This window comes from Thalia democratica, chromosome 5, assembly GCF_965202585.1.
Source record: "Thalia democratica chromosome 5, ktThaDemo2.hap1.1, whole genome shotgun sequence".
NCBI lineage: Eukaryota > Metazoa > Chordata > Thaliacea > Salpida > Salpidae > Thalia > Thalia democratica.
The window spans coordinates 42,917,916-42,942,348 of NC_139169.1; the positions used below are offsets into that span (position 1 = coordinate 42,917,916).

Genomic DNA, 24,433 nt, shown 5'->3' on the forward strand with positions numbered 1-24,433 from the left:
AAATAAATTAAAAACATGCTTTATAAATTTTGATATTGTGAATTTCTACCCCAGTATTACTGAAAATTATTTGATTAACGCAATAAACTTTACAAAAAAATACACTACAATAAAAAAAAGGTACATTAAATTGATAAAGCACACATGCAAAACAATTTTAACTTTAAAAAAAAAACCTGGATCATAAAATACAACAGCAACCTATTTGACGTTCCCATGGGCTCCTTCTTCGGTGCATAGTTATGCAATCTAATCGGACTATATGCATTGAGCAAGCTTGAATCTCTTTATGATATTAAAGAGATCGACTTATATAGAGACGACGGCCTCGCAATTATCCAACCAAAAAACAACCAAGATTTAGAAAACAAAAAGAAAAAACAATAAAAACATTCATAGACATTGGTTTTAAAATAACGATAGATACCGGTGCAACTATATGCAACTTCCTAGACATAACATTAGACCTTTCAAACAATTTATTTAGACCATACAAAAAAGAAAACACAGAAATTAGATACATCAATAGAAACTCAAATCATCCTAAAATCATTAAAAAGAACTTAACGGCAATGATAGAAAATAGACTTATTAAAATATCTAAAAAAAGAAATATCTTTGAGCAAAATATATGCACATACCAAAACACTTTAGACAAATCATATTTTAATCATAAACTTGTAAGGAAGATGTTAACAAACAGAAAAAGAAAAGAAACAGAACAAGAAAAAAAAATTAACTCACCATTTTGCGAATCAGTAAAAACAAATATAAGAAAATTCATTTTTGAATTAATCAACAAACATTTTAATCAAAACAACAGTCTTAACAAGTTAATAAAAAAAAAACTGTAAGTTGGCGTATAGTTGTATGAGCAACATAAAAATGCTAATCCAAGGACATAACAAAAAAACTTTAAACAACATGGAAAAAACTGAAAATACTGACACAGAAGAGCCACTATGTATTTGTAGAAGCAAGAATTTATGCCCGCTAAAAAATAAATGCCTAACCAAGAACGTTATCTATAAAGCTACGGTTACGACAAAAAAAGAAATAAAGCAATATGTAGGGAGCACGGGAGGAACTTTTAAAACAAGGTGGTATGGCCATAATAGTGATATGAAAGTTTACAAGGAAAACGGAATCGAACTGTCCAAATATATTTGGAAGCTAAAATGCAATAACACAAACTACAACATTAAATGGAAATTTTTACACCACATCGGGCATATAAGGAAACCGCAGAGAATCTGCAGGACCTGCACCTTTGAAAAGATGGAAGTAGCGAACGCTGACGGGGAACTACTTTAAATAAAAGGAACGAATTAATATGTTCATGTGCACATTTTAAAAAGCTTTATTTTAAAACTTAAGAACATTTTTGATAAGTACATCACTATTTTAACTTGTACAAGCAAATATGTACACCAATATGTATTTACGTCACGATACAATAGCCAAACTTTTTTAAACAAGTAAATTTAGCCTATTGCTTTAGTTGTAAAGATGTTTTCTTTGTTAGTTGTTTACAAATTTCACAAGGCTGCTAAGTGTTAGTATACTTAATTATTTATTTATTTGTTTGAGTTTTAAGATTATAACATTAAAAAATTTAAGATAAATTAACCTAATAACATTATGGTTTTCATATATTAGTAACTTTAAACTATAAGTTTTATTTAAACTTTATTTAGATTTATGTTTTAATTTTTTTTTTAGTTTCATTTATTTCAAGTTTAGCTTATTGTCTTCCTGCATGTTATTGTAAAAATGTTTACAGGTTTTATTTAACTGATAATCTCGTTTGACTAGTTTCAAGCGAGTGAAACATTGTATTGTTAATAAAATTTATAATTGAACTACAAACATAATTAAAAGTTCAACATTTGCTTTTAGCTAAAAAGTTTTCTTCGTTGTACTTGAACTACTTAAAAGATTAAAAACCAATTTAAGAAAAATTCCTTGTTACTTTTTGAAGAGTATATTTTAAAAAACTTAAATAAGTTTCTTTTAGTTTAAACTAAGAAGCTTAAGTTAAACGATGATTTTTGTAAATTAATTAAATGAATAAAATTCATGACGAGTTACCTTAGTCAAACTTGTTATTTTACTTTTTAACGTAAAAAAATAACATATTTTTCTTTTAGTTTATAAATGTTACAAAAAATTAGAAACTCTGTAATTGGGTTATGTTTTATAAAAAAAATCTAATTTAATAACAGTTTAAAATGGTTTAATTTAACATCAATTCATAAGTTCAGATGATTTTTTGTAAATTAACTCTTTTAAAGTAAGTTTTTTTACCAAAAAGTAAAACTTACTATAATATTGAGATAGAGCAAAAGCTTAATGTTATGAATTATTTGTATATATAACGTTTTAAAAACTCTACTGTAAATTAAGCAGAGAGCTTAACAACACCAAAACTAAACATTACTATAGTAGCAATTTGTTTTGTAAAGTATGTATTTTTATATGATTTGATTGTTTTAATATACAGTTAATAAAACAAAAAGAAAACAGTTTGTAAATCATTAAGGTTATTAAAGAAATTTGAAAATTAAATACAAACGTTTAAAGCTAACATTTTTTAAACTGTTTTTAATTTCACTCAATAACGTAAAACTATTTTTAAGAAAGTTAAAATTTTCTTAAACGACATACAAAAGTTAGAAAACAAATTTATACCTACTTTAAACTAAATATTATACTTAAGTATTAATCCTTTTGTGAAAACTCTGCACTAAACTAGATAAAGAAATACTATACTAGTGATTAGAAAATAGAATCAAATAATTTTGTCAAAAATTATTAAAAAAACACTATTTTAGAGACACTTTAGATAAATAAATTACAAAACTTTATTATCATCAATAGGTTTAATACACACGACACTATTGTTTACAGATCAATATTTATGAAAAGTTGATTGATCAGTATAACTGTTACAAGACATTTGAAAGTTTATTTTACATACACGTCTGATATGCTTTTAAATATATTTTAGTTTTTATTTAAAACAAATAACTAAAAACGAAATACTTTAGCTTTACATTTATTTAAAATAAATAAGTTAGATATTTTTCACTGTATGTAAACAATTTATAAATTTTGATTTTTTTAGATTATTGAACTTTAAATCTTAAACACAAAGTAGATAAATAGATAAGCAATTTATTATATGTTATGTAAAAAGGTGTTAACTATTTTTGGCGGATTTTATCCGTAACAGTTTGAATTTTTATAAAAATATAAAACAAAAATGTTCATGATTCCGAATCGATTTTGGTTGGATTTCCTTCCGGCGTGAAAATCAAAAGTCTGGTAAAACAGCAACTTTAAAATGAACAATCGATGGTATTCTGTTAGTTAGTCGATAGTGTAAGATATTAAATTTGAAGCAACACTGTCATGAAAAAAAATTAAATCAATTTCTATTTAATTAGTTTAAGTGATGAAAAAAAAACACATTATTACTGAAAAGGAGTTGAAAAAATCGACCTCGATATGTTCTTTGTAATTTTTATATAACACTCTCATATAAGTCTAACCCTTTTTTGTTCACCATACTTTTTTTGAAAACGTTTGTATAAAGAGGTCTATGAACTTTTTAAATTGAATTCGAAATCGTTAGCTGTACAGTATAAGAACATGATTTTTACGTAGTAGTTTTGTATTCTTTTTTTAAACTTTTTAAAATTTTTGATTAGACTTAAAGTTTGTAAATATTATAACTAGGAGTGGTAATGTATAATGGTGATTGAAAAGGGAAACCTCTTATAAAGCTAAATACTTAAATTAGGTGCTCAATTTTCTTAAGAAGACAGACTGATAGTTTCATTAAAAATAATATAATTTTGATAACTAAATGTTCTAGTTTCTTTCTAATTACATATTTTTAAATCAACTTACTTTTATGCTAATAAAGAAGTAGCTCTTAAAATAATATACGAAAAACAAACAGTTTCTAAGGATTTTGGTTTAGATATAATTAGTTTTTATTAACACACTGTAGTATGTTTCATGCTTTTTTTTTTTTTTTGCAAAATGGTTATATAGTATTAAAAATAACTAAAACTTTTTTATACTTATTTGTAAATTATTTAATCTTTTAATTAAGATTGATTAGCCGAGTTTAATTAGACTAAAAAGTAGCATCTTAGTTTATGACTTTTTGTTTAATGAGTAAAGTTGTTAAATACAAATTAATGTGCATCAAAAACTGCAGTCATATTTCGAAACATAAGTTTCATTTTCACATATGCCGCCTATAAAAATGACTTTACTTCCTCTTGTAAACACAAAAAATATCGGTTTTACAATTAAGTAAATTTAGTTTTTTCCATGAAACTTTGTATACTTTGTTTAAAAAGCAGTTAGATTTTTAAACAAAACACTTTGCACAAAATTAAAAAGTTTAAAAAAGCTCCATAATATTTTTTTTCTTATTATTAAACACTCAAAAGCTTGATATTTAGATAATCTTTTTAAAATACCCTTCTAGTGGGATCGGTGAACAAAGCAAAGGTTTGTTGACTTGCATAAACGTAAGCTACATCATAATTATATGAAAGCCATGAATATTTAACGCGTATTGCGTAGACTAATTGTCCTTTTATAGAAGTTTGATTTTTTTGAAAGGAAAATGAAAACGAATTTGACATTTAGAGCAAGAACAAAAGTAAAAATAAAAGTTTTGAGCTTAAACAGTAAATTAAACTACAAAATGCTTATTAGACTTAACTTTCTACATTATCGTTTAAAAATTGAGTTAGCTTTAGTTTGAATTTTTGTTCAGTTTGTACATTTACAACGTATCAAAACTAAAATAGTTCACTTACTTTTTAATTATGTTATACGATTTTCCTTTTAGTAGTTATAAGTTACAACTCTCTATAAATAATAAAAGATTGTTTAGTATACATGACAGTGATTTTTACAAAATACTGTATAAAAAACTGTGAAAAACTTATTAAACTATACTTTTGAAGAGCATAGAACGTGTAAGTCCTTAAAATAAACAATCAAATATAAAAAAAATATGTTACTCAATCAGTTAGTTTTTAGGTTCTTGTTTTTTATAATTATACATAGCATAAAAAGCTTTAAAATAGACGAATATTTCCAAAAAGTTTATTTTTAAATCTTTAACAAAGAATAGTTATTTTAACCTTTTTACTTCAATTTAAAAAGTTTTTTTTTATTTATAAAAAGACTTTTAATTGTAGCTTAAGACTAACTTTAAAAAGTAAAAGTTAGTTTTTTTCTTCGTTTTATCAAAAAATTTGAAGACTTGTTTGGTGAGTTTCATTAGGAAGTAGTATAACAAATATTGTTTGAAAAATAATTTATACAAATATAAAAACAAATCGCCTCTTAATATTAGTCTTTACTACTTTATATAAATAAAATTAAACAAATAAGAAAAAATTATTATAAGTGTATTTTATTAAATTGATAGACTATTGAAATTTTTAAGATTTAATGGTTTTAAGTTGTCATCTTATTAAAAAAGTATATATATATATATATATATATATATATATATATATATATATTAAACTTTTTCATTAATCGTTTTCAAATGTTTTGTAGAATTTATTTAGCTTTTTTAATCTATGAAAAATATAGTTTCCTTATTTAGAAATTTTAACTGGAATTAACTCAGTTATCTCTATTGAAGCCGTGTAAGGCGCTTTATGGGATATTTTTTATACACTTTACTAATTATATATTCAATAAATAGTTTTAATTTCTTTTTTTTTTGAATTATTTAAAGATATTTTAAACACTGACTTAAACTGATGAATGTTTTGCCTTGACAAAAAAGTATAAAAGAATGGAAAATTCAACAAGTAAAACTTTAATACTTTAACTTTTATTCACTTTTATGTAACAAATAAAAGCTAACTGGTTTTAATAACATCGTTTTAAATTTAACTTATAAAGTTAAATAGGTTTTTTTATATACCTCAAACTTAAAACAAATTAATTGAACTTTTTAAACTTGTTTTATTATCAATTAAGCTAAAAAAAAAATTTATTTGAATCGGTCAAAATAAATCTAAATCAACTATTTCAAAAAATAACAGATATATTTGCTGATGAAAAAAACTCACTCACTTTGTTTAGCGTGAAGCCAATAGTTTCTGTGTTTATTTGTATTTTTGGAATAATTGGAAACAGCTTGAGTATTTTCATAATTTTAGTTTTGAAGGAGTACAAAAAATCAGTTTTGCACATGTCATTATGCATTTATATCTTTTTATATTTTAAAACTTCATAACTTTTTTTTTTTTGTTAAAATTTCTTATACTCAAACTTTACTATTTAACGTTATTTTAAAAAATGATAAACAAAACTTTAAAGCGTTTTTTCAATAAGATGGATATAACATTTGAGTTAATTTAAGATGAACAACAAAAAATCAAAATAAAAACATTTAATTTTTCTAATTTTAATGCTAGCTTTAGATGATTTATGTTAAATTAGCAACTAAACCTATTTTGGATGCAGGTATGTGTTGCAGCTTGCAGTAGCTGACGCTTTGTTTTTACTCACAATTCCCTTTAAAGTTCATGAGGAAATTTATCAGAGTTGGAATCTACCTAACATCGTCTGCGTTGCAAAAGAAACGGTCGTTCACTTGAATTACAACGCCTCTGTGTTGTTCTTAGTTGTGAGTTGCTTTGTAAACGATAACTGGTTTGTCCATTTAAAAATTTCAGGGGTATTATGAGTATTGTTATAAAGCTTATTAATTGAAAAAAAAGGAAGTTTATCAAGTTATAATCTAAAACTTTAATTCTCTTTACGTTAACACATACAGCAAAGTTTATATTAAAAAATTTTTTTTAACTTATCAATGTATATAACAAGTTAGGGGCAATTGAAACCAGTTGCAAATTAACCAATTGTTTTGTTTATTGACCGAATCAAAATAGCTTAGACATGAGTAGACGAAGTTAAAGTTTATCAAATTATAAAAAGAAAGTTATTAAATCATAAAATTAGTTACCTAGTAAAGTTTGATTAGTACTTTACATTGTAAACATTCTTAGTTTAAATATTTCTTTAAAATGCAAGAGTTGGAAAAAAATTGAACTGTTTCAATTTTTATAAACTTAATGGTTACAATAATATGTTTTTCAGTTTAACAAAAATCACGACAGGTTATGAGTTTGGACAGATATATTGCAGTTTGCCATTCCTTTTCATTGACATTCAGAAAGTTCAGAAGAAATTCAACAGTGATTCTTATAATTTTGTGTGTGTGGGTAGTTGCTCTGGTCAGTTGCATTCCTGTCATCAAAAACACTAACAATACCGGGGAATACCCGGGTTGTAAATGCAAGTACGTAGTGTTATTTTAAGTTTACACTTGTTTGAGTGTGGTTTTACCATTAACAGAAGTTTTTTATTTCGTTTAAATAAAGTTTTGTGTAGTTTGCAAACGAGACTTTTTAGTATATCAAATAAAACCATAACTAGTTATTTTTATTAAAAAAACCTTTAATTATGGTCCTGTGCGATAGATGATTTTCTATCATTAACTACTGCGCAGAGTTTTTACAACTACTAGATAAGATTATAAAGAATAAATTTATCTTTTCGGCTTTTTTAAAGTAAAAGTTGTATGTAATTTTTGCTTTTTTATCTATGAAATATTTAGTATACAGTATTTCAAGTTTTCAAATCCTTAGTGAATGTAACGGCGACCAACACACAAAAGCATAAAATTTATAAATGCTTGCTTATCGCTTAAACAATAAATTTGCACGCGTTGTTCATTGACATTTTTATCAGCTTACTAAGTGTCATCTGTAGTATATTCTAATGCAGTATAAGCAGTCGTACAAGTCTTAATTAAAAACTAACGTTCGAGTAAGTTTTAACTTGTGAGTAATCTCTAGTAATTTTTCTATTGAGATAAAGCTTTTCTTACGTAACAACGATTACTTTAAAAGTAGTGTTACTTGATCGAAAATATGTTTGATACTTTACAGTTAAGTATATTTTATGCGTTGTGCTAGATGTAATTTATTTTAAAGTAATTTAAAATAGTCTCTTACTTTATAAATAAAGTACTTTTTAGATGGATTTCAAACTTTGTACTGGCCGCATTTAATTAAAATGATTGCAGTATTCAATAAAAAAAAATAATAAAATAAACAATAATAAAACACTACTTATTAAAAATTGTAAAATTTGTATTTCTGTTGTTTAGTATCTTTTTAACTAAAGTGCAAATCGTGGACCACAGTTTCCCGATCCTTGTAATAACGATACATATTAAATATGATTATCAATAAAAAAATGTCTGTATTAAAAAAAACGTAAGTAACTAAACTTTTCTAATTTTTTAAAACATTTTCCTTGCTCATAAAAATTGTTTTCGATTTATATATTTTCTTAAACTAATATTGTTTATAAACAAGGTTAGAGTTCAGAATTCCGTCTTCTAAAACTCAAAGAAATGAATTAAACTTTTTTTCAAATCATGTTTACTCTACAAGTTGTATCGAAGATGACAAAGAACTGCAAGAAATTCAGTCCTTAAAATGCAAGTAGTTACATTTTTTAAGTACTTTAAGCTTTAAACTTTAAATATTTTATTAAATAACTTTAAATTTAGAAGCAAAGAAGACTTGGAAAGCCTAAGGATATTAGTACCCAAAATTCTTTCTTGCTATACGGACACTAACAACAGTGAAAGTAGTTCAAACATTATAAACAAAGAAGAACCTAGATACTTTAATGATACAGCAGAAAGCTTTCCTGAAACATTGCAAAGTAGCAAAGCAGTATCGAAATTTTGCAACTATTTTGACACAACTGAAAGCTGGAGAAATTTTTTGATGTTCAACTTCATATTTTTGTATTTGCTTCCAATCGTTATAATGTCTACTTCATACGGACTAATTGTTAAAAAGGTTTGTAAACTTTGCAAGCATGAAATGTAAATTGTACTAGCATTACACAAAATTTTTGTTCAATTGAAGAAATAAATTGTGCAATTTTTTTAAACTTGATTATTTGAATGTTAATTAAGTCATGTAAAAATTTTTAGAAAAAGTCTATAAAACCTTAAATTCTAAGATACTATACTAACAAAAACGCTCATTTTTTCGTATATGCGTTTTACTGAAATTTAGTTTTATAATTAAGAAACGAAAACTATTCTAATTAGAGGGTTATAAAACGCAATCATAGCGTTTGACATAAAAGAAACTGAAATCATTCTAAGACTTTTTACCGTTAATTTTTACAATTTGTTTTAATCCATATACCATAGTCATCTATAAGTAAAAACGTCACCTAGATTTTAAAAATATTCCTTTTTGTTTAACATTACCAACAAAAAGTGAGTAAAAGTTCAACTTAGTCTAAGATATTTTAAATATTTTACGTTGACGAAACCAAACTTTCAAAGGTTATAAGAGTATCTAATTTGTATGAAAAGTAGACAGAGACAAGTAATGGAATATTTGTTTATTAGGTAATCTTTGAAAGATGTTTATTCATTGTGTTTGACTCGCTTAGTTAATTTCTGTCAAATAAGTTTTCTTTCCTAGTTTCAGAACTATTGTTTTAAATCAAATTTCATTCTATTATTTTTTTTTAATTCGCTATCTTTATTTAATATTTAAAAAAAAACAAGAACATGTTTTAAGTATTTTAGAAACCTCAGTGCAATTGAATGGAAATACAAAAGTATAAATGTCATATAAAACTTTTGACAAAATAACAAACAAAAGTACTTTTAGGTAAAACAAGCAGAAATGCCGCATAAAAAATCGACCAACAACAAAAGCTTAAAAAAGTTCAGAAAGATGAGCAGTAAAAGAAACAGAAATAAAGCTCCGAGGGCTAAAAATAAAGTAAACGTCATGTGCACAACCCTTGTCGCAACTTTTGTAATTTGCTGGCTCCCTAAACATGTGTGGCACCTTGCGCGATTAAGGGGAATTGCAATTAGTGAAGAAAAAGTTGTTACTAGTATTGAATACTCCTTTAGCTGAAATGCTAAGAACTTTTTCGTTTACGCTTTTAAAGTAATTTGTAACTTAAAAGTGCATGGTTTAAATCTAAAATAAAACCTTAAACTATTACTCTAACGTAAATCAGTATTAAGGCACAAGTAAAAAGCTTTAAAATTCTAAAAAACTAAGTACGCTGGATTCTGATTAATAATAATTTACGTTACTAAAACATTAGCTGTGTACTGACATTTAAAGTAGATACTTCCAGACTCTTGGCTGATTTTATTGAGTAAGTAGTTGCTTAAATGACTTTTTCTGCAAATTAGTTTTTTTGTATTTTAACGTAAACTAAAAAAATTTAACTGCTTGATTTTAATTAAAGATACTTTATTTTAAAGTTTTATGTATAAGACATTTTTCTTCTCAATATTTCCTACTTAAAGTTTTGAAAATTAATACTAAAACCTTTAAAAGTATTTTTACCACAATATTAATTGAAGTAATGTATTATTTTAATTTTATTGAAACCAACAGCTTTACAGAGCTAAATATATGATTAAATATTCATAGGAACACATATGCAAAACAATCAGCAGTGTAGGCAGCTTGCTTGGTTATCTCAATTCACTGTTGAATCCATTCTTTTATACGTTTTTTGGCACCGACTTTGCTAAGCGTTGGAGGTAAAAGTTAATATTTTGTATACTTTTATTAATGTATCATACTTAAACTTATAAAGACGATTTGTTTTACTAATTAAAAGTATACAATTATACTTATTTAGTATCAATTATTGATAGCTTTGTGAGCTCTAATAACAGCTAATTTTTACTTAAATACTTAAAAAATGCTTATATTTAAACAATATTATAATACAATAATGAATATTTGAATTATTTATTTGTTTTCATGCAACAAAAAATATGAAAAACAAAAAAATTTTTTTTATCATGATTTTGTCACATTGTTAAAAGCCGAAGAGATAAATAATTAATGTTATATTTTCAATTGTTCTGTTAAAATTTTTGTTAATAAATATAAAAATCTAAATAAATACTGATCATAACTTTAGCACTGCACGGTCAACAATAAGAAGTAGTTTCATTCAGAAGAATGAAGTATCAAAAAAATCAATAAGAAAGAAAAATATAAAACAAACAAACCTCACTAAAACTACGTATCTGTCCAAAGTATTGAACGAAAATAAGTGAATACTTTTTGTTTGTTCAAACATAAATTAATTTATAACTGTTAAAGTTTCTTCGTTAATGAAAATTACTTATCATTTAATTTTTCATATTCTTTTTTTAATTAGAACATAAGATTTTAAACGTTTTTAAGAGGATCATATACTGTTCTTAAGCTAAAAAGTTTAAAGTATTTTGCTTGATAGTTTTAAGAAAATTAAAAACTTATCAAAGTTGAAAAAATGTATGTGGATATACTAATATAAGTTTTTTACTGTTTCATACTTCTTGTTTTTATACGACAGTAAAAAGCAAATCGTAGCAGAAATTGGACCAGGTTTACCAGCTTCACTAGAAAAACTTTGATTGAAGTAGTAAAACTTTAGCTATAAAAAATTAACATGCTAACTTTTTAGTCAACTTTTACAAGATCTCAATTTACGCAACACTTTACAAAATATATTAAACATTAAATATTTTAAAAGCTTCTAAAAATTATTTTTAAATAGGCATGAGCTGAAACTTTTTTCTATCTTAAAGTAATTATTGAATCTGTATAACTTTTTTGGCTTATGTATTCGAAACAAAAAGAACGAAGTACGTCTCATGAAAAACTAAAGCAAGCTACACGTACATTTATTCTACGTAGACTAAATACTAACAGTTGCTATAAAAGTTTTGTATACATTAAAGTTAATTAGTAAAATTATTATTTAAGTGTGGTTTATATTTCGTAATCACTGACTCAATAAAATTATTTATACTATCAGTCTTTAGTACTACCAGTAAGACATTATATTTAACACTTAGTGAATAATATTATACAAATCATTATACATTATATTTATCTTTGCTAAAAAGCTACAGAGAACATTTAAAAAGTAATAGTAAACTTCAAACAAAGCAACAGCTATGTCTAAAGGTGAGGTGTCAAATATTCACGAAGGGAAACTTTTGCACGAAGGACCACTTTTGCACAAAGGGAAATTTTTGCACAACGAAATATTTTCACGGCGTCAATTTTGCACGAAGGGTCACTTTCGCATGAAAACACTTTTGCACCGGCTAAATTTTTTTATTAAGTTAAATTTTTTATCAAATTTTTACTACCACTGTTACAACTAACCCTTACCCTCGGTCAGTAACTAATTTTTGCTTCTTTTTGATTTTTATTAATTTTTATTTTGTTTTTTTTTTAATTTATTTTATTTGTTTTTTTTTTTACTCTTAAAAAAGACCATCCATGCAAAAGTTTCTTCGTGTATACTTGACCCGTTCCCATGTTTAAAACTATTAGTAATAAAAGTTTATTACATTTTTTTAAAGTAAAACTGCTTAATAGTAAAATTAATTAAGCTTACGATTAAAAAATTACTTATGTTTAAAATATTCACACTTTTTCAGAAAACACTTAATTTGACAAACTATTCTCTCTATTTTATATAGTGTATAATGCAACTTTGCGCAGTTTACTGTTTACGTAATTAAAATGAGTGATAAAACTAATTTTGCTTTATAAATTCATGGTTTTTATTCTAGAGATGTTTTATATTAGTATCTTCAAACTAAAAAACAAAATAAGAATTAGTTTTATTAGATACCAAATTTTCTAATGAACAAATTTTATAATTTCAAAAACCACTTGGGTATGGTTAAACTAATCTTAGTAATTAAAGTTGCGATTTCTGAAATATATTAGTAAACTTATCATTAGATTTAAAACTCGTCAGGATTTTATCTTTTCAATATGTTACTAAGAATTGTTAAATAGCGTTCTAAAGTAATTTTATTACTTAAGTACTCAAGTTCCGTTTCGATAAATAAAATCATAACAAAGTATCGGTTAGATTAAGGACTCTATGAAAAGTACATTGGCATAATCAACTGCCACAACATCATTTATAGCAATATCGACACTGTCTGAATCACAATCGTAAATTTTAACTATTTTGAGTTTAGATGTTTAACCTAAAGCAAAGCCACTCCATTCATATGCTTAGGCTTTCAGTAATGTTTACTGAAAAGATTTTTACTATAGACTCCTTGTTTATTACTTTGCCGCCTTTTATCAAGGACACATAGACTGGTACTTTATTAGCAAAAGGTGGTTTTCCACGTAGTGCTTTTTCAAATACACTAGTGCAAACTAGAACAAAGCAATAAAGTATATTTACAGTTTATATCTAATAACATAATAAATTTGATAACAATAAAAACTTAATATTTGTTACTGTACTTAGACATAACTGTAAATCTTATATATTTTTTAAAATTAATTTGATTTCACCGACTTAAAGGTTTAATACTACACTTAATTTTTTTTATTCTCTAAGTTTAACACTTTTTAAGGTAAAATTTGAATCTTCGTTTATTTACTGATTAGTTAATAAAATAAATGTATACTAAAAAATTAAAAAAGCAGTATACTGACATTAACTTGATTTTTATTAAAAACCTAGTTATTAATTTTATAACTATTTTTTAGTTTTTTATAAACCACATACTAATAAAATGAAATATGAAGATTTTTCGTAAAAGATTTCTATTATGTAAAAATGTTACTAGCTTTAACTTTATTCAAACGTTTGTAGCTCTACTAGTAGTTTCAAATAAAAATGATAGTATATTAATTTACACTTTTTCTCAACTGCTTTTGGATTTTTTTTTTTTTAAATTTAAGTGATTGATAATTAATATATTAAACCAATACTACCCTGATAAGTTTATGGTCAATGATTTTCAATCAAGCTTTAAATAATCAAATAAATACTTACAAAAACTTAACTAATATCGTTTACTAAATTTGTTTGAAGTCAACCAACATTCTTGAAGAGTTTTGTTTGATGCCTTTTTTTTTGCTTTATTTTAGTTGTTTACTAATAAAATGTACTCTAACTTTAAAAAAAATCATACTATGATGCACGGTACACAAACAACCCCAAAACTTTTTAATACATTTTCTAAACATATACTTAATTTATTATTTTACGTTAAATTAGTTGTTTGACATATAAAACATCTCAGTCTGCCAAATCTAAATCATTCCATAGATTCTATTTGAATATTCATCATTAAAATGTTTTATTCAAACAAACGATCTCTTAAGGGTGCATTGAGTAGACGATAGAAAGTTTTGTATATGATTTTAACCATAAACAATTTTTTTTTAGTCTTATAAAGGTGTCCTACTAGAATTAGTTTTTATAAAGCAAGATAATATAATAGTTATACATAGAAAAATCGAATCGGATAATTATGCACATGTAAAAACTCTTTGAAAATTCAAGTAGATTTAAACAGTAAAATAATTGCAATTAATTAGTAAATAATTACATAGTTTTAAACTAATTTTGGTTTTAAAAAAATAGTTAATTCACTCGGAGTCACTAACCTAGGAATCAGGACTTGTAAAAAATACAATGAAAATTTTGATAACGAAAATTGCTCAATGTAAACAAAATATATTTAGTTTTTGGTCTCTAGATTTATGTTGCTATAAAATATGTAATCTTCAAAAACTTAAAAAAACGTTTGTTTACAAAATTGATGAAACTTTCTGCATATTTTTTTAGAAAAACTAAAAACTGGTGTAAAACAGTTAAAACACAAAAACTTTTAGCTTAATAATAGCTTATGTTTTTAAAGGTTGTTTTGAATGGATGTAAAACAATGAATCTAACTTTATTAACACTTAATTTAAGTTTGTTTAGTTTAAGAAAACAAAAAGTAAAATTTATAATCAAAAGTTGACATGATCTTCTTGTTATGTGTTTTGTTTTAGTGTTGATATGGTCATAAACAATCTTGACAATTAATTAACTTTAAATTATTAATGTACGGCAAACAATTTAAAATGTTTTAAAACAATAGAGGTCGTACTTAAGACTGAACCTTGTGGTTCTGTAAGATTAATGTTTTTAAAGTCAATGCGTATCCGGAAAAAAAAACTTTTTTTAAGCTAATCCTAGTTAGCAGACTTTTCACAATCTTTAATCCTTTTCACAAGGTTTCATAGGTTCAGAATCGAACAAACTGTTATTTTACAACTAAAAAGATTTAAAAAAACTTAAACCACTCTTTTAAACTAGTTTAAGGATTTTTTTATTCAATAAATAACTTATAAAAAAATATTCTTTATTTGTAAGTGTTTAGTTTCGGAATCCTCTAAATAAGTTTTATGAAAAAACTATTCAACTGACATGACTTCTGTTTTTTAACTTGAAGTTTAAAATGCGCTAGTTCGTTGGTTTTCTGGTCGCCTGTTTTCAAAGATAAGTTGAAAAACTTTTTTTTTTTTTCTCTCCTCAATCGCGGGTCTACTCTGTGATGGAAGCAAGGACTTTCAATTATTTTCAATATTTTTTCACCAGTAATCGTAACTTTTTAACAAGTTATAAAAACTAAAAACATACTTAAAGCAAATAATATTTTCAACTATTACGGACATGCTATCAAAAATGCAATCTTGTTTAAATATCATCTAATTATTAGAGTTACATTATTTTTTTATAAACTTCTTAGTGTACCTAAACTTAAACAGTTTTAAGACTTAATTAAACAAAGTTAAACGATTTACTTTTGATTGCGTTTAGAAATATCTTTACATTAAATGCTTAACAAAATACCTGTTCATGCAAGGACTTTTAAAAAAAATCATACTTCAGTTGGTCTTTTTATTTTACCCAATTATAAGACTTGGGTTTAATTCTTTGGTTATCGAGAAATAAAAACTTCAGTTTATTAAAAATTTGTACAAGAAAAGTTTTGTTTTTCTCATGATCTAGTTGGTAATAACTAAATAGGTTACGTTAGTGTTTAACTTTAGCTACGCCTACGTAGGTTTTAGGTAAACACGAGGCCATATATTTGAAATTTTTATAAAACGTTTTCGGATATTCATCTCCTGCTGTTACTATTAGTGTTTTTCTGCAATTGGTATTGTAAGCATTTTTAGAATTTATGCAATATTTAGCTTAGGTTTGAAAAATGAGTGACTTACCTTTACACACCTTACTATTGCGCAGAAAAAGCTTGTAACTTTTTATGGAAAGATACCAGACTCAGTATTAAAAAAAAAGTAGATACAAGTGCAAGAACAAAACTGGCGGAAGGATATCAACTTTCATTGATATTGATTATTGTAGAAAAACTTAACTTACAGGACATGAACGTAATAGATTTTAAATTTATATGCTAAAATATCTAGTTTGACTCAATATCTTTGGAATTAAACCTAGGTCAAAACGTCTAACATTTCTAATTAGTGGAATAAAAAATTAATGGTTTAGAAGGGTTTTATAAAAACGAACTTTTTTGGTCAGAAGTAAATGAAATACAAAAATCTGTGAAATATACATTACACAAATTCAAGTATAAAAGATTACTTAAAATTAATCAAAAAACATTTGATAATAAAAAAATACCTAAGTTGTTAAAGATTAGACTTAAAATTCTAACGTCTTAGACAACATTTAGGCGTCTTTCCTGGCCAAATTACTGGATTTAAAATTAATACTTAATAAACAAAAATCAAATATCTAATTTTTCTAGCTTTCATTTACTAAAAGCTAGAAAATTCAAACAAAGATTTATTTAAATTTTAGTGATTTTAGTCGCCTAGTTATTCTACTTTTAGTGTTTAAACTTCATACAAAAATTCATTAGCAAAAAAAAAAGTGGTAGAAAAGGGAGGAAATAATAACAAAATAAAGAGTACGTGTATGATATAAAAATTTGAAGATTTTGTATAAAAAACTTACTTTGTTTCTGTAATTTTTTTCTTTTAATCTTGTTGAACTTTTTATAACAAAAGAACAAAAAAAAAAAAAATATATAATTTTAGTTAATTAATGTTAATTACTTTATTAAGACTTTAATACAGTAAACTAATTACATTTTTTTAGTAACTTTGTACAAAAAAAAATTAAACAAACGAAAAACTTCAATTTTATAACAAAAGCAGTTGATCAATTTTTTTTAAATTTAACTTCATGGAGTTTTACATAATGTCTGAACAATATTCAAATAGAACTTTAAAAACTATTTTAATTATCAACTTCAAAACATAATTTGAAGTATAAAAAAACATAGTAGTGTACAAAATCATTTAAAAAGATACAAAAATACCTAAAAAAAAATTTTTTTTTTGATCAACAAGAAAAAAACTTTTCAAAACGAAAAACAAATTTAAAATCCGAAAAATATATAGTTAGAGCTATAAAACTTATCAAATGTTTGGTTTTGTTGGACTTGCATAAACACTTGATACATTATTTTCAAAACTACATTTTAGCAAGTTTTTTAATTTTTTTGTTAAAAATTTTTTAACAACAATTCTTGACCATGCCCAGCAAAACTAAAACGAAAGGTCTTAAGTTTACGGCTCGCAACCGCCTCCAACGTTCACTTCTATATAAATACTTTCACAGTATTTACTTTTTATCTCGCATTTCGCGACTGACCACGACGTACTTCTGGGCGACGCGGATGGCCGAAGAGTAGCCGTTTTCGTAGGTGACGTCCTCGAACAGCACCGAATAGTCGTCGGTGGGGTGGGTCGGGAGGCCGTCTATCTTGCCGCGGTAGAAGCAGGTGGTCTGCGGGTAGAGGGCGAGCACAACCGTGCCAACTTCGAACAGAGCCTGTTGAAGGCGGTTCGAAAATGATGGGTCAAAAATTTCATGGGCGAAGACAAAAGTTTTAACCTCCATAAAAGCATTTATTAAAAGTAATAAAAGAGCTCAGCTAATAAAAAAATTTCACATTTCTTTAGTGTTTATTAAAACAAAAATCAATATTAGAGTGAGCAGTGTTGAATATTTTTTTCTTACTTTTACAATATTAAAACTGAAACTTTTGACATATTAAAATTGCACCTATGAAACATTGTACGAATTTAACCAAAACGTGTTTTTTGGACATCAAATATTTCTGTAATAAGTATCGAAATATTTCATGTTACAACTTAAAAACTAGTTACTTTTAAAGTTCAGACAAATCAAAAATTCAACAAACCTCAGGATGAGTCTGCGGGTTGGCCCTCCACCTAGGTAGGGGGATTACCCTTCTCCTACTTAAGACTTGGAGGGCGTCGGAGCCCTCCTCAACATCCATATCAACGTCAACAACGTGGTACTTCCCCAATGCCCTGTCGTATTTCACTACCTGCCAACAAGTGACATATAATTAAATATGTGAATATACATAAAACTTAAATAATAATAAATGAATCAATAATAAATACTTTTTATACAAAAAAAATAAATTTCCCAATATAACTTAATGACAAAACTTGTAACTAGATACCTGATAGTTTAGTACATGACGAATGCTCTTTTAAATAGCAGCTGGTTGTTAATAAGAATTTAACTTTTTAAATATATCTATTCAAACAGTATTATTGTAAACCAAAGGCATAAAAACCTTACTAAGAAACTTTAAATTGTTTGAAAAAAATAAAGCTTTATAAGTTCGAAGTAAGAAAAATTACAACTATACTTTACTGTTTAAAATAAAACAATCTTGGATCAAGTAAAAACTTTTGAAAATTGATCAAGTTTCACCTTTTCAACATTAAGAAAAAAATATTAAGCGCTAAATTAAAAATCATAAATTTTTGAAATACAATAAATAACTTTATTTTAAAACTTTTGTTAAACGTCTAAACCTAATAAATTTAGAAAAATTTACAATAAATAGTGCAAATTTTCTTTATAAAAAATATTCTACCAGAGTAAGTAGAAACTTTGAAAGTGATTAAGTTTTGAAAATAATTAATAAGAATTACCCAAAAATAAGAATTAAAAAAAAACAAAGTTGCACATAAAGTTTTTATATGTCAGTAAGTTAAACGGACTTTTAGGAATTGACAATTCAAAATTTCCCTCACCTCTGCAACAATCCAATCATCAGCGTTCATTCCCGACTTGATTCGCGCAGCGACGCGGTGACCAGCCTCGCACACGTGATCGGGGTGGCAGGGAACAGCGCCGCACAGCGGTGGCGCCTTAGTTTCCGCATCGCTGATCCACAGCGGCACGAAAAATGCTTCCTGCTGCAGTTGCTTCATCAGCTCCCCTGCAAAAAATAACAGCTTGTTAACTTTGAGAAAATTAAGGATTACTTTATGAGCTTGATAGGTTTGATCTTTATACTTAATGTATTTTAATATATTGTGATTGCTCTTATAAAGTTATCTAATTTCTATCAGAATTAAGCGTGTTATAAATGGATCTTATTGAAAACAGTTTATGTAAAGACTGCTAATTTGTTTTTTTTTTGTTAAGTTTGCTTAATTTCAAATGTCTGCAAAGTTTGTATGTACTTATAGATATTAATAAAAAAATATATAATGTAATTGAAAACAATAGTAGTGTTTTTTTCTAATGATTTTGATTTTTATCTTATCGAAAGTTTTTAAAAATAAAATTGGACTTAGTTTGTAAAATCGCTCAAAATAAAACTAGTTGATAACCTCTATTACCTAATAAAAAATATATTACTTCAACTATTTTTACTTATTTAAGTTTTAGAAACTTAAACTTCATTAGGTTTCAAACTTTTATAAAAAAGTTCTTTACATTTTTATCCTTTGTTAAACATATGTTTTCAAATCAAGATTCAATCGGTGTGTCATGTAAAGAAGAAATCAATTAATCTACTTGAAATTATTAAACCTACTAGAAAAACATATATATATAAGATATATGTTAAAAATAATGTAACTTTTATATAAAGCAACGAGAAAACATTTACAAACGTTTGTAAGTCTTTACGAAATAGATCAATTACTATTTGTAAAAAAAAATTAAAACTGTAGATTTGTTGTGTTTGATGGTTTGCTTAGATGATGTGTTTTTTTAGGCGACTTTTTGATACAAACTCAGTGCAGGGTTGCCACTCGCTTTTTCAAAAATTTTTCCAGGTTTTCCAAATTTCTACAAGGTTTTTAAAAGTACACATTTTTGGGTCTATTTTTAGTTTTAAGTAAATTTCTGTATTAGAAATAGTGTTAAATAGTATAAAAACATTGAAAAGATACTGTAAAGTTACTTTAAATGTATTTTTTAATAAATTTTTTTTTGATAATGACAATAAAATCTTATTTATATGATAGATTTTTTATGTCAAATCAAAATTTTACTACTGCAAATGTTAAAATTATTAAAAATTCCAGGTTTTTCCAGGTTTTTTTTGCCTAAATTGTCTAATTCCAGGTTTTTCAAGGTTTTTCCAGGTTTCCAGGTAAAGTGGCAAACCTGTCAGTGTGATTAATTCTTAAATTATAAATATTTTGTTTCTAAAAAAGGTCTTGAATCATACTATTTACAATCTACTGAATCCTGGACTAGATCTTAGCAAAAAATATCATTGTTTATAAGTACAACAATCAATAAATCACAAAACATAAGGAAATTTGGTATCAGTAAAACTTTATTTCAATTACTTTAAATTTTATATTACAGAATTTTTGTCTAATTTGTTGTAAGGTTCAAAATTAAAAACATATGAAGTTGAAAGTATAAGTTGTTTAAAACACTGTATATCCTAATATTTTGTAACTTTTCATTAATCTTAAATATTTCAACAAATCAAACCAATAATAATAACTTTATTAAAAAACAAAAAAAAACAATTATATCAATAAATAATTTTTTAATCAAAACTATGGTTTGATCTTAGTGAAAATAATACAAAACTAACTTAAAACTACCAAAAAGTGTTTCATTTTTTTTCAAGTTTGTTATACTGTTATAAATTAAATTGAAAATTCTAACCCTTTAATGAAAATAATCCAAACAGTAAACAATCTAAACGTAAATAAATATCTATCAAATAATTACCTTTTCTGATATTTTTCCTTCCGTTTTCCTCACAGTCACTTTTGTCACAAACCCTTTCAAGGACCCTTCTTTTTTGCTGCAGTCTTTTTACCTCATAGATGACTTCCAGCGCCTTTCTTGTTTTCTCGCACAACTCAGTTACTTGCTGCTTTCTTAGCTTTATAATCGGGTTCAAACGTTGTTCGTACGCCTAAAGTTATTTGCTGATATAGAAACTAAAAAAAATGAGACTTTATTCTTGTTACTTTAAAAATATTACTTCAGTAAAACCACCTTCATTATCCATATGAGTTTTTATACTTGCAAAATAAAATCACACTTAATTATTTAATGTTGAATATTTTACTTTTATTGATCAAAATAAAATACTCATAAGATATTAAAAATAGTTATAACAAGTTTGAACAGGACATAGTTTATAATAATAAGCTAGCCTTACTTACAACAGTTTATATATATAACACATAAAAGCTATTACAACAAAAAGGATAACCACAATGTTTTCTAAAATACAGATCAAAAACTATTAAAGTTTAATATACTTATAGTTAAAATGTAATTTTTTTTTTATAAAATATTCTAAGTACACAAGATTTTTTTAACAGTTTAATTAGCTTATCAGTAGGCTATCTTGTTTTTTACAGGCTAATGTTGAACTTCAAACTTTTAATAGTTTTTACAGCAAAAAAAAATTTTAAGTAAGTGGCAGGGGTTGGCAGCCTTTTACTAGTAGCAAGCTATTTTTTTCTATGAAAATCAATCACTGGCAGTAAATAATGATGGGGAAATATTTTTTAATCAAAACTGCTAATTTCTTAAAACTTTATTAAATTTTATATGGAAAATAAACAATAGTTGGAGATTTTTTTAAGAATTAAATAATTTATTTTCTGAACTTTATTTATTTAAAAAATTTAAATAAAAAAAAATACAGCCATTTATATCACTAAAAAAAATTGCTGGGCTCAATTCAGAGAAGTAAAGTTTAAAAAACATTTTAAAAAGTTTTACTAACTTTGTTTAGTATGAAAAAATTTTCAAAAAACTCTTTTTTAACTTTATAAGTTTACTTTTAATGTGAACAAAACATTTTATAAGTTTTTTCTAATTAACAATTGAAGTGAAATATCAAAATACATAAGATCAGAAACTATTTTTCATACAAAAAACTCAGTTGTAAGATTTTTAATTATATAAATTTGTTTTCCTAATCTAAAGGAAAGTCTATGACACCACGATTGGTACTAATAAACTTATTTAAACTTTAGTTTATTTTTGTTGCTTTTTATCAAACAGCCTATTTTTGGCAACTTTTCATGCTTGGCATTATATGTAAGCGCTACCTAAAAAGCTTGAATATAAGAACTAACAGGTGGGATTTACATGAAAATTACCCAGCCGAATTAGATCTACAGTACAAAGTAAACTAAAAAAAGATAAAAAAGATACTTTAAGAAACAGAAGAAAATATGAGATACAAAATTAATTTCATTTCTTACATATTTGTTGTTTTAATGCATTGTGTTTATAGTTTTTTTATTCATCTAAGCACAAGGGCATGGTCGAATTCAGCTGGTAGCGGGCCTATTATAAATGTTTAGCTACATAGTTCTTTCAGATAAAACATTAGTGTTTTAATTGCAATTTAAATGTGTATTTGCTTTTATGTTAAATTTTGTTTTTTAAAAGCTGCAAAGCCAGTATCAAACTAAAATAGTTAAGCTTTATTTTGAATTATTTTCAAAATCTGGAACTCTACATAAATGTACAACTTTTCTAGAGATAAATTATTTGTTTTTTTATAGCTAAGTTAATTAACCTTTTTATTTTTTGTGTAGATAAAACTGGGGAAAAATTATAAGTTCTTGCTTAGCTATATATAATAATTTGTATAATATGCTAATTGTTAGATTTATTATAATTACATATTTTAATTTAATAACAATAATTTAATTTACAATCTTTAGCTAGTTAAAAAGCTTCTATCAAGAAAAATATTTATTTACTTATGAAAACTAAAAAAAAGAACTTCATAGACAGCAAAACTTATTAAACTTTTTATAAAAACTGTCTTAGAAACACTTAATTTATCAAAACTATCAGTATCTTTTCATGTAAAATTAATTATACAGTTTGATGGAGCATTTTTTTGCTAGTGTATTTGTTTTTATAAACTGAATACTTTTTTAATTGCTGGTAATATATTTCAATGAACTTGTTTTGTGTGGTTTTTCTATTTGAAAACATCATTAACTACTAAAATTTCTAACATTTAAAATGTTTTTTACCTTTGTTTGTAAAATATTTAAAGAAAAAAAAATGTTTATAAGTAAATACTGATAAATGTCTGTAAAACAGCAACTTACAACAACTGATGAGCTTTTTGTGTTTGATATACTGGCCTGTAAATCTTGCACTTCTCCAGTTGAAGAAGAAAATTCTTTCTATATTGCAAATAATTATCTATTATTAGCAGCAAAAAAAAGAATATTGCTTACTTTTCTATAGTTCTTTTTATTAATAAAAAATAATGTTAATCTTTTTTCACTATTGTCTGTTTCTTAAATAAAATAATACACAACATTAACTTATTACTACTTAGATATTTTATATGTAAAAGGGCAAAGACAGAAACTTTATATTTATACTTGTATTTTGTGTATATTAAGGCAGTGGTTTGGAAGAATTTTCAGATGTTTTCCAATATCTTTGTTGTATTCAGCTATTGTAGATGGAGTAGTGTTCATTGGTTTTACATTACGTCTACCAGCCATGATTTTATAAAATATATGCTACAAAAACTTTATATATAAGTTCCAACAAATTTAAAACACCTTTGCAAGATATTACAAATTGTTTATTATAAAATTTTTGATATATCAAAGCATGCTTGATACTTGGTATAGTTTTAAGAAATTATGCTAAAAATCAGCAACAAAAAAACAGGAAGAAGTTTTAATATTAAAATATTTAATTAAAGTAAACCTGCATAGCTGAATAAATTAGTTGATAATTATGATAATAAACTATTTTATATACAATTAGCTGAAATATAATATTTTAAATTATTAAGTTTTATTGAGATAAAAACATATAAAAATATTGAAAACCTTTTAAATAAAAGTCAACAAAATATATTTAGAACTTTTCATTAACAAACACTTGATGAAAATTTTGCATCATAAAAAGTTAAAACACCAGACTCATTGGATATTTTTGCTAAATTTCACAAATAAAACTAGATATAATTATTCAATTTAAAACTTACTAAAAAATTGAGAACAAAAAAGTTGCATTATCACCTACTATGACCAATATTGTTCAAATGTCAAAAAATACTTGATTAAGTATAAAAGAAAACATTCTTTTAAACAAACTAAATACAGTGTGCATTTTAAAGTAGAACTTCTAGGAATTA

General features: G+C 25.0%; 1 protein-coding gene across 2 annotated transcripts; it reads right to left on the minus strand.

Annotated features, from left to right (window-relative positions):
- Nucleotides 1-17,170: 17,170 nt before the first annotated feature.
- LOC145835953 (SAGA-associated factor 29-like) lies at nt 17,171-23,797 on the minus strand. Of its 2 annotated transcripts, none has more exons than XM_082943722.1 (6): nt 23,664-23,797; nt 23,382-23,459; nt 21,016-21,205; nt 19,062-19,249; nt 18,188-18,337; nt 17,171-17,814 (listed from the first exon to the last, which is right to left on the minus strand). In XM_082943722.1, exons 1-6 carry the CDS (start codon nt 23,787-23,789, stop codon nt 17,605-17,607), a joined length of 942 nt encoding a protein of 313 aa, XP_082799848.1. In that variant the 5' UTR covers nt 23,790-23,797; the 3' UTR covers nt 17,171-17,604. The 2 variants fall into 2 exon arrangements, with proteins under 2 accessions (XP_082799848.1, XP_082799849.1); XM_082943723.1 differs by lacking the exon at nt 17,171-17,814 and adding an exon at nt 17,980-18,103.
- Between the last annotated feature and the right edge of the window lie 636 nt (nt 23,798-24,433).

What these genes read in the sequence shown, in the direction of transcription:
- LOC145835953 (XM_082943722.1), bottom strand. Translation starts at nt 23,789, where the DNA reads ATGGCTGGTAGACGTAATGTAAAACCAATGAACACTACTCCATCTACA. An exon ending in AAGGAAAAATATCAGAAAAG is followed by an intron (nt 19,250 to 21,015) that starts GTAATTATTTGA and finishes TATTTTTTGCAG; the next exon opens with GGGAGCTGATGAAGCAACTG. An exon ending in ACCCGCAGACTCATCCTGAG is followed by an intron (nt 17,815 to 18,187) that starts GTTTGTTGAATT and finishes CGCCTTCAACAG; the next exon opens with GCTCTGTTCGAAGTTGGCAC.